Source organism: Alligator mississippiensis, chromosome 4 (genome assembly GCF_030867095.1).
Source record: "Alligator mississippiensis isolate rAllMis1 chromosome 4, rAllMis1, whole genome shotgun sequence".
Classification (NCBI taxonomy): domain Eukaryota; kingdom Metazoa; phylum Chordata; order Crocodylia; family Alligatoridae; genus Alligator; species Alligator mississippiensis.
In genome coordinates this window covers 97,248,422-97,259,563 of record NC_081827.1, presented here as the reverse complement: position 1 = coordinate 97,259,563, position 11,142 = coordinate 97,248,422, and the positions used below count along the sequence as shown (strand labels likewise).

Sequence of the window (11,142 nt, the reverse complement as noted above, 5' to 3'; positions counted from 1 at the left end):
ATGGCCATTAATACAATTTCAGCAGGGTCCTGTGCAATACCTACTGCTGGGGGTGGGGAAGAGTGGATGCTGAACTATTGGCCAGTAGTCTCCATAGAAGAGGAAGGTATCAGACCAAGCCAACCAGCTCTTTTATCCAATATGGTACCATGGGAGGGAGTGGCGAGTAAGACACTGGCAGAGATGGACCACAAGTCTATCTAGGAGGATGTCAATACTCTTAGGAGCCCAGTGTCAGGATCCAGAAGTAGCACAGGTGTTCAATCCCTGTCCTTACATATCCCCTCTCCCACTGAGTACCGAACACAACACAAGACAAGAAGCTATTATATCATGCTTTTAATACAAACTTAAAAAAATCTGGAACAATAGAAACTGTACAGATTTGATCAACCTTTTTTGTTTTGTTTTTAACTAAATCTCTAGACACGCCAATGTCCCATTCCAAAATATTGCACAACGTTCTGAATACAAAACTCTGATTGTATTCCTCCTTCGCTAAAGAAAAAAACAGCAGCCCCCTGATCCCCCTTCTCAGTAGGCCCCTTCTCATAAAGGAACAAAAAACAGAATAGAGGAACCCTCTCCATCAAGGAATGGCCGAAATTCTCTCCTCTTTGCGTTCACTCATTTTCTTTTCATGCAATCACATAGTTGTTGTTTTGCTCTTCAGAAGGGGTGGGGAGGGGAAGGAGGGAGATGAGGGGGGAGAAAGGAATTTTCACTGCTTCTTTTTTAAAGTTTTTTTTCCTGAAAAAATATTTTTTTTTCTCTCCTCTTTTTAAGAAAAAATCTTGAAAAGAAAAATTACATTTTTTTACGTTAGAAATATACATATATTATATATACCTCTTACATTTTACAAATGTAGCAAATTATTCAATACAAACGGACATCAACAAAAAGAACACAAACCCATAAAAAATAAAAGTTAAAAAAAAAAACTCTCTCTCTCTCTCTCTTCCTAAGAAACCAGGTAAATTAGTGCAGAGTTTAAAAAATAAAATTGAAGCCGAACGCCTAATCCAAGACTAGAAAAAGACCCAAAATGGTCATTTGTTCCGTTGCTGCCAGTGCTGGAGAAACGCTTCTGAAGCACATTTTTTTTCCTTTAAGTTACAAAGAGGTTGGTCCCTCCCCTTCTCTTCCCCGTGCTTGCGCTATTTTTAAAGCAGTTACAGTACATAAAACAGGGCAAAGCAGCAAAGCTTCACGCACACAGCGGGTGGCTAGCAACGTTCCATCTCCCCACTCCTTTCCTACACTAAGGCATGCAATCCCACCCAGGCAGTGGCTCATGGCAGCATTTTGCTGGGGTAGATGATGGTGGTGGACTCAACAAAGGAGATTTTACTGAACCAGGAAGCCAGCAGATCCCGTGTCAGGGAGAAAGCATTTAGTCCAGTGCAACAGGTTGGCAGTCCACAATTTGCTCACAGGGGAGGAACTGAATGGCAGTGGAAATGTTGGTAGGAAAAGGATCAGCTAAGCAGGTCCCAAGTGTCCTGTTCTTGCTTTGCATCTTCAACCCTTGAGGTTTCATGCGTTGTGCTGGGACAGACTGCTTGGGGACAGCTGCCCTTGGCTCCTCCCTCCTTACCTGCCCACCCGCCAATGTGGGTCATCACTAACTGTCAGCAAACAGCCTGCTTTGGAAGCGGGTTCTAGGATTTACAAGAGTACCCTTTCCAGTAATCCAACAGGGGAGTGGGGGTTAACATTTAGAGACAAACTCCTGAAGGAGACCAGGGTGGAGTCCCACTTGGCAGGACAGGGTAAAACACCAGTCAAGACTCATTCATGACATGAGGTCAAGAGAGCTGAGGCACTCTCAGCTTTGCTGGGGAGAGGGCTTTGGGAGGCACTGGGGAATGAAAGGGAGTTAAAAAACTCTTTTTGTTGCTTCTCTGATTATCAGCAAGAAGAGTAAACTGGATCTTTAAGATGAGCAACTCAAAAACCAGATCTCAGGAGCTCCAGAGATGGATTTAAAAACTAAAAAGTGGGAGGCAGCAGAACAAGTTTAAAAAAAAAAAAAAAAAAAAAAAAAAGGAGAGGGGACAGGGTTGGAAGGGAGTCCAAAGCCAGCAGTATGAGCAGCTTCAAATCTCTTCCCTTTTTTTTTTTTTCTAGCCTCCACGCTGATCTCTGGGGAAGAAGGTCTTCCCTCTTTATAAGTCCCCAACCCCAGACAGCCCTTGTACCCCTGGAATCTGCCCTGAAATGCATAGCTGTGCTTTATCTGGGGAGATGGGTCTCCACACACCGGGAACAGGCTCTGGAATCCCAGATGCCAAAATGGACAACTGCTGGCCATTACTTTATTACCCCTCACTCTAGCACTTCATATGTGGAGAGAAGTGCAGGGTGGCCAGCCCTAAGATTCTTAGCTCTGACCCTCACAATGAAGAAAAGGAGGCTTACTCTAAAAAAACATGTCCTGGAGTAAGTGCCTTTAGTCACAGGAGTGCTAGTCTGTGCTGTAGTGAACGAACCTCTCTGCCCCGTGCGTCTCTGGAATGATCAGGTCACACTGGACACTGTGCCAGATCACTTGCCCCCTCTTAACTTTTCCAAAGGAAAGTAGAGGGGGAATTGGTTAGGTTTTTTTAAAAACTAGAAGTGCAAGCTTTCAGGCTAGCAGATAAGGATGCTGCTTGGGCTATGTGGCTCTCACTGCTCCCAGAAAGTGGTGCTGCCTCCTCAATAAAAAGTCTTCCTCCCTACAAGATCCAGAAGCAATGTCAACTTGCAGCTATGAATAAGGGTTCAGAAGCCAGGACCTGTTTGGAGACCACTCCAAACTAACATCTGTGGATGCTGCTCTAATTGGTAGGAAAGAGCTTGTCACAGTGGGAGATGCAGCACATACAACCCTGTCTGCAGAAGCAGAAGTCCAATACAGGCAGACCAATAGCTCTTTCCATATGGCAGCAGTGGGTGCAGCTAGCATAGTGTTTACATAACAGGGCTGTCTGAACTGACACTGGCTCTGACCAAGCTGGAGAGGCACCTCAAGCAGGACCCTTTAGGCCTGGGGAAGGGGGGGGATCAGAAGTGAAGTCTCTGGGCTTACAAAGTGCTGGGGGGATTTTATGCAGCTTTCACAGGAGACAAAGTGCAGGCAGGGAAGACAGCAGAATACAGCTACCTTGTAGTAATGCCCTGCCCTCCTCCTCATTTGCTGAGATGGGAAAGGGAAAATGGCTGGGGGAATCTCTTTTCAAATGGCAATGGCACTGCTGATGCCACCCTGTTTTGAAGGGCTTTGCACAATAGTGGCATGGCAGTCTAAACCCTAGGGGCTGAAGGGAGACTGGGTTCACTGACCTCAGCTGTTCACAGGGATGCAGCTATAATCACATAGACAAGCAAGCCCTAACTATGCACATTTGAGCAGCACACAATGAAACTGCACAAAAAAGGAACCCATCCTCTCCTCCTCACTTGCCCCCAACAAGGTGGCCTGCTGCCCAGTGGACAAAAGAATGCCCAGGACAAAGCCATCTTTACATCGGGGTCCAAGGAGGTTCTTGGTGAGAACAAAGGTCACTTTATCCTCCCATCTCTGGGCCAAAACCCCCCAAAACCTCATTGAAGTAAAAGGGGTAGGAAAACACATGGGAATCAAGTTAAAAAAAAAAACAGTGCTTCAGGAGCGCTGCCCCACACAGCCCAACGACTCCAAGGTTCTCTCTCTTTCCAAGAAGCTGTATTTATAAGATTTCAAATATGATTTGTATATTTCTATTTTTCCATGTTTCTCTTCTTTTTTCTTTTCACTTTTTTTTGTTTTGTTTTGTTTAATTCTTGTTTTCTCAAATACTCTCCTTCTTCATGTTCAGTTGGCCAGGACCACAGGCTGGAACGACTGGCTGGGATACTGCATGGCATTCAGGTTGTAGCTGAGTCCTTCCACGAAGGGCGACTTCTCCAGGAAGAGGCTGTTGGTGCTGCCACCAAAGACCTGAGGCATGTCAAAGCTGCTGCTGCCGCTGGTGCTGGCACTGAACTGGGATGCTTGGTTTTCACTGGCGACGCCGTCAAAGAAAAGGCTGCTGGTTCCAGGGGACCCGCCGCTGTAAACGAACTCCTTGGCATTGGGGGAGAGCTGCGACTGGGATGCTTGACTCCCGTTGCTCCCGACGAAGTTCAGAGAATGCATAGAAAGGGAGAGGCCCTTGTGCTTCAGCAGGTTGTTGGTGGGTGACCTGGCCATCCTTTGCTGCTGTTGAGCTCCTGCTCCTCCTCCACCTCCCCCAGCTCCTCCGCCCTTCTTCATCTTGGTAGACCCAAACTTTGTGGCAGCAAAGGTGGCAGTGGTGAAGATGATGGGCTGGGCAGAGCGGGGGATGAAGGTAGGGCTGGGCGACTGGCCAAAGGACGGGGAAGGAGAGTTGGACAGGGAGTTATCCTGGCTACCAATGGGAACAAACACCTGGGCATCTGGGTTGAAGCTGCTCTTGATTTCTTTGTCCAGCTCAGCTGCGCTGCAGCCCTCACTGTCATCCAGATACAGGACCTTGACAGACCCCTTCTCACCAATCTGGTAAGAAACCTCAAAAGGGTCAATCCAGACACTCAGTTCTTCAGGCACATTGGCCCGCACATCCTCCACAGCCAGTCCGCTCCTCTTGGCTGCCAGCTCCACCACTGGGTCAACTGTCTCCCCAATGTGGACACAGCGGTAGCCAGAACCCTTCAACGGCTTTTCTGGGTACCAGTGGCCCTCATATTTCTTTTTCAGCAGGCGCTCTAGTTCTTCACCAAACAGGTCTGCCCGCCTCCGGGGAAGCTTGTTGTACAGGTATGAGATGATGAAGTTCAGAGCAACTTTGATCTCCAGATGCATACTCCCTTCACGGCAAGCAAGTTAGGGCAGTGTATTAAAAGATACAAATAACACGCACACAGACAAGATTAGGATCCCAACAATCCTAGGAGAGAAGAGAAAGAAGGATGATTATCAGGAAGAGAACATGACAACTTGAATATTCTTGAGGTAAACAGCTTAGTGAGTTTTATTAAAGGATTAGACATGTACACAGACAACATATGAAGTGACTCTGTGTAGATTAAAAGTTGCACAAAGGCTGTCAGGTCTCATGCTACGTGGCACAAAGAAATTGCTCAACAGGATCAGGAAAAAACTTGGCCCAACCAAATGGACAGAGAGCATGCCTAGCTATACCGAATGGAGGCATGTGCACATGACACCTTCCGCTCGAGTTAACAGTGACCAGCAGTGGACCCCAGATATGAGGGAGCACGGACCAACTGCCTGCTCTGGTACAGTGGCTCGTATACATTAAGTACACCTCAATATGCTTCTGATCTCATTTGTGTCTTTTCAGCTTCTGTACCCCAACCCTCAGGGGAGGGAGGAGAATAAAAACAAAAAGTTTATTTTGGGCAGTCTAGTCTTTCAATCTTGAGTAGAGATCCACCCCCAAGCTCTGCATGGTTATGGTAGCCTCCCTTCTGAGAGCAGCCATTTGACTCCTTTCGGTGGTGCTGAAGTAAAAGGGGATCTATATTCACTGTCTGCACTGAAGCAAGGATGATTGGGGGGGGGGGGGGGGGGGGGGGGAGCATGCCATGGGGATGAGACACCAACTGCTAGGCCAGGGTTACTATCTCCTTGAACTGGAAAGCAGGCATTAAGCACCAAGCCTCTGGTACAGGTTTACCTGCCTGAAACATGCTGAAGAACACAAAACTACCCATCAATTCAGTTTGTTGGAGTGGGGAGTACACATCATGGCATAATGCTGGATGCCTGGCCTCTGTAGTCCACATCCCTGATGTTCTTGCAGAAAGAGAAAACTAGTACTAAAGGGATCGAAAGCCAAAACATAACTCATTTGGTGAAGCTGAAAGAATCCTTTTCCCCTCTCTGACAAGGAGATTTCTGAAAACAAAACCAAAAATCCCCACAAAGGCACAGTGTGAAACCACAACACTGCGACTCTATTTTAGACTGATTCACAAACAGAACATTTGTCTCTGTAAAACAACAAGCTCCCCAAAGTGGGTCATTCTTCCACATGGAAGGGAGGGGAGAAGAAAAGAAGCCTAGAGCCACCTTAAAAACAAGCAAATTTCCACCAACTTTTGCTCCAATCAACAGGGAAGCCACACAGCCAGTTTTTAATTGGCAGCTTAGTCAGAGGCAGATAAGCCTACCACTGCTCTGCTCAAACACATATGTATGCACCACATTCCTCTCAGTTTGCAAAACAGGTTTAATTGAAGCTCTCAAGAGGAAGTCAACCCAAGCACTTAGGTTGCCAGCAGCTGCCCCCCCATCCTTTTTCCTTCCCCCCCTTCTCATTTTTGTATGGAGGATGGAGTTAAAATGGAAGCCTTTTGCCAAAAGGCTGGGAAGACAGGAGTACTAGTTTAGATCTTGAGAAGGCAAAAAGGGATACTAGCCAGGAGAACATACCTATCCAACTTTAGTAGGGACAAGGAAAAAATAAGCAAGCAACATTCATTGTAATACCTGGTGTCTTTTTAACTTTTTAAAGACTGAGCTATCAGAGAGATGAAAATAAAAATTCCACACTAAGATATATATATTATTTTGATTATGTAAGTTATGGCAGTTTATTTCCAGGACTACAATCATCGCAGCTCCCAAATACCACAAAATCGGCCAACTCAAGATGTCACAAGTTAATTCCTTCAGGTCTAACCTATTACACAAATGACCGTGGAGGTGAGTAGAGGCAGTGAGCAATTGCTTTTTCTGCCATGAGCACCTCCAGGCTTTTGAGCTTTGATTCCAGGAGTTAGTGAACTGTGAAGAGTTTTGTCAGGTCACTGGGAACTCACCAAAATTAACAGAAAATAGAAAAATGCTGAAGAAGTGCATGGGCAAGTTTCTGAAAGCCCAGCTCAGACTCACCAAACTCCTGCATACGCAGGGCTTGGTACCTGGGATGGAAGGTTTCAGTGACTTTCAGAGAGAAGGACAGCAAATGGATCCCTTTAAACACACACAAGCACCAGCATGACAACTGCATGAGACCAACTTGCTAATGCTAGTTAAAAAACAAACAAACAGGGAACACAGCCCATTGACTGGGGTCAGCTTGGAACCCCAGCAAACTCCACATACAGCAGCAGCTTGGACACAGGACTTCTCATCTCTAGCTCAGTCACAAGCTCTGACCTGGACTCAAATCACTAGAGACCAACCATTACTCTCTGAGATTAGGGCAATACTCAACTGGTAGACAAATAAGTGCATTTTTTAAATGAAAGCATAGAGTAATATGAACTACCTGAAAAAGGGACATGCATCATGTACAGTTTAACAGGATAGGAAAATTAAAAGGTCTCCTCACTTGCATTGGAAAAAAAATGAAATAATAAAATAAAAATCTATGCCGTCTCCTGAAGGGGAAAAAAAAAAAAGATAAAAGGCTAGGAACCAGAGTGGCCCAAAAGCACCACAGATCAGAGGTCCATCTTAGTTAGGCATCCCCTTTGCCAGCTTGACCAGTGCTTCAAAGATGTTAGGAAAAAAGCTTCTTAAAGGATAAGAGTTACTGTCATCCCTAAAGCAACACAAAGGCCTCATCAAAAATCCAGCAGGCTCTGTAGGAGGCATAGTAAAATGCAGTAACAATTTCAGCATGGAGCTTCTAAAGGGTTATTAAAACAAAGGATTATTCTCCCAAGCTCATCCTCCCTCAACCCTTTAAAACAGAAAAGATGCTGACTGTGGCTTCAACCAAAAGAACAAAACCAAGCCACAACCATCCACAGGCACCAGACTAGCTTGATAAATAGGTGTTAGCAGAGGCCTCCCAATAATAGGAGAGGGCTCTTCAAGAGAGCAAGCAAGAAGCACCTCTCACTCACTCCTATAGTTGTTGATACAATAAGATATGATCTCTCACTCCCTAGGCTGCTGATACAAGAAGTCAGCTCCACAGAACTGACTGCAAATTTTAAAATACATGGTATTTGGACTTGAACCCCCTGAGCAGCTTTGCAGAAGCGCATTAAGAAAGCAAGCCACACAAAGGTCTTGGACCTGATGAGCCAGGGATCCTGGTTTCTTCTGATTTAAAAAAATCCTCAACTTTTGGTTAAAAAAAGTAATCAGAAATATATGGATTTGGGGTTAAAATGAAACACCACTTTCTATATACTTAGATATTAGTGGCATTTCATTTAGATCATGCAAAAATGTGGATTTCAGATTACTTCTTTTTAACCAAAAATTGGGGATTTTTTTAAGATCAGAGAAAACCAGGATCCTTGCTGATGACCAAGGAAGACAATACCATCATACATTTCACAGGTGGTAAGACCCCATCTCAGAAAGACATCTCTCCCCTAATCCTACAGATTTTTCCCTGCTTGGGTAGAAAGCTATTTTTAGGGGTGTGGATTGTGGAGGAATGTTCTCCCACAGACACGGCATGTTGCAGGAATGCAGGGCCAGCCCCCTCTCGATTTTTAGCAGCACACAGATTTTTAGAGAAAAAGCAGGCCCAGGGATCCTCCACCTTGGGGAAAATGAAAGCCTTTAGACTTGCCCTTTCCTCCTGGCTATACAGGCAGCTTTGGGAGGGCAGAGCTCCAGTGTAGAACAAGATTTTTTTTTTTTTTTAAACAGACAAAAAGCACCGACCCCTCTGGTAGTGGGTTCACCGCCACTAGGCCCACTCTCTGGGTCCACACCCTCAGGGCAACCTTCTCAAAAGACTAAAACAAACAAACAAAAAAGCAGCCCAATGGCTGTTGGCAGGCCACGCCCTACCAGACCAGCTGAATGCAGCGCTTCTCTGCCTCTTAGACTCAAGCCACCCTGGGCAAATCCTGGCTTTGAGATGTCACTTGTTTGGTTTCTGGCTAGAGAAAAAAACAGCCTCCCCCTCACCCAAAGCAAGAACTGGAGAGCAAGTCTCTTGCAGAGAGCTGGGAAAGGCCAGGCCAGGAGCTCAGGCCACCGGATCAGATTCCTATGGGAAATCTGCAGGTTCAGCTTGACAAGCAGGTGCCCGGCGGGGGCGCCCTTTAAAGGCTCCCCTGGAGCCCGGCTGACAGCCCCAGGTCCAAGGGCTCCTCCTCCCCCCACCCCGGAGAGGCTGGTGCAGCTTCCCACTACCTTCCTCGTCCCCGTGCGCGCGGCCCCGCAGCTCTGGGAGGCGCTGCTCTGCCTTCCCCCGGGTACCAGCCGCTGTCCAGGCCCGGCGACAGAACGCCCGAGCCCCCGCGCAGAGCACCCTGGGACTCGCAGTCCGGCCCCCGCGCACAGCCGCCGCAGGCGGGTGACCTACTTGGCGGGCGAACTTCACTTCCCGGCGTGCCCCGCGGGCGGCCCGGCCCAGCCGCCCCGCCCCGCCGGCCAGAGAAATTTTCCACTGCACACGCGCACTGGCTGCCTTCCCCGCCCCCTCCCCGGGGCCGCTGGTACTGGCCGGAGGGGCCCGCCCCCCATTCCCGGCGGAGGAGCGCCCCACTTTGCGCACGGCCCCGAGAGCGCCCCCAGCCGGGCTCAGCTGCGCCTCCCCGGGGGGACACTGAGGAGCCCCCGGCGGCGCGGGGGCCGGGCCCGGCTGCGGTGACTTTCACGCCCCCTTGAAGCCGCTGGGGCCTGAGGGCGCCTCTCGGGGACCCCGGCGGAAGGATACTGCCGCCCCCCCCCGCCGCTTACTTCTCCGTGCACTCCCGGAGGCTGCCGGCCCTTCCAGGCTGTCTCCCGTCGGTGGGCTGGCGGGGACGGGCGGCAGGGAGGGCCGGCGGGAGGCTGCAGCGGCGCAGAGAGGCTAGCGCGGACCCGGCGCTGCCGCTGCCCGGCCCGAAGTGAGCAAAGTCAATGAAAAGTTTCACCCTTAGCAACCCCGCGCAGGGATCTCACCGGCCCCGCCCCACGTGACGCGGCCCGGGGGGGCGGAGGCCAGGACAAGGCAGGGGCGGGGCGGGCTTTGGTACAGGGGGCCGGAACTACTTCCAATTAACCGCTTGGGCCCCGCGCTTGGGGTCCGTGTATTTTCCCCCCCCGGATTGATTTATTCATTTTTGCCTCAATACATTGTAACTTCCCCGGTGTTTGTAGCCGTGACCTCCGGCTCGCTCCAACCTGCTCGGCAGGTAACAGCCCCGGGGCAGGAGAACTAGCGCCAGTGCTGGTGCCCTGCAAGGAACTGGTCCCTTCAGATCCAGCCCCGACGGGTCCTTCCCCACTCCTCCCGCTGGTGACGGCGCCCCCGCGCTGACCGGCAGGAGGTATCCCGGGGAAGGCGCATGAAAGGCCACAGTGACCCCGAAACGCGGTGGGTGGCGGCTTGGCTCGGCCCGGCCCAGCCGCTTCTGGAGCTCAGGGACTACTTTTTTTTCATCGCGCCTGTGCACCTCCGCACGGGCGGGGAAAAAGGAATGGGACCTGCAAGGTGTAGGAGTGGCGCCGACTGCCGCCGGGCTAAAAATAACAGCCGGGTGATAGCAACAGCCTCCTGATTGGCTGCCGGGGTGAGGAGGCGCCCCCGGATTGGTCTGTTGCGTCACCCAGTGGGCTGAAGGGGGTGTGTGGGCAAGGAGGAGGAGAGCGGCTGCCCCCTTACCCGCGCTGAGCCTGCTGGGAGTTGTAGTTTTCCCCTTTGCAGAGGCTCACAGCAAGGCCTCACAAAGGGGCCTTATGCCTCCAGCACCTTCCATTAGGGGAAGGAACAGATGCATGTTGTTTAAAGGCTGTACGCGAGTCAAGCCAGTAGGGCTTGCCCTGAGCACAGGCAGTATAGGCTACCATTGAATGGGTGCGCTGCAGCCTCAGCAGCCCCGGGTCCGGGAAGCAAGTGCAGGGAGAGATTGGCCAAGCTCCTGGAAAATCAGCTTTCTGATGCACCAGCCACTAGCCCCATTAGCCAGAGCAGGTGTTTATCCCATCCAAAATGGGGGACAGCCTCCTGAGCTTGCACCTCTAGGGGACAGCATGCATTTCTTGGCCGTGTTAGGGTATGCATTCATAGGGCAGCGCTTACCACGGCATCTGGCCACACTTCGTACACTTTCAGTTGAGAGCTATTAATAATTCTAAACGAAGGGAACAAATACATGCCAGGCTTCGGCAGCCCACTTGCTCAAAGGTCTGAGAGCAGACACACAAAGTTGGATAGTGAACTG

The 11,142-nt window shown here is 49.7% G+C and overlaps 1 protein-coding gene across 2 annotated transcripts; it reads right to left on the bottom strand.

The window, feature by feature from the left end:
* Positions 1–324: 324 nt before the first annotated feature.
* On the bottom strand, positions 325–9,865 carry TOB2 (transducer of ERBB2, 2). Of its 2 annotated transcripts, none has more exons than XM_014607551.3 (2): positions 9,677–9,865; positions 325–4,937 (listed from the first exon to the last, which is right to left on the bottom strand). In XM_014607551.3, exon 2 carries the CDS (start codon positions 4,850–4,852, stop codon positions 3,842–3,844), a length of 1,011 nt encoding a protein of 336 aa, XP_014463037.1. In that variant the 5' UTR covers positions 4,853–4,937; positions 9,677–9,865; the 3' UTR covers positions 325–3,841. The 2 variants fall into 2 exon arrangements, with proteins under 2 accessions (XP_014463037.1, XP_059582340.1); XM_059726357.1 differs by lacking the exon at positions 9,677–9,865 and adding an exon at positions 9,128–9,146.
* Between the last annotated feature and the right edge of the window lie 1,277 nt (positions 9,866–11,142).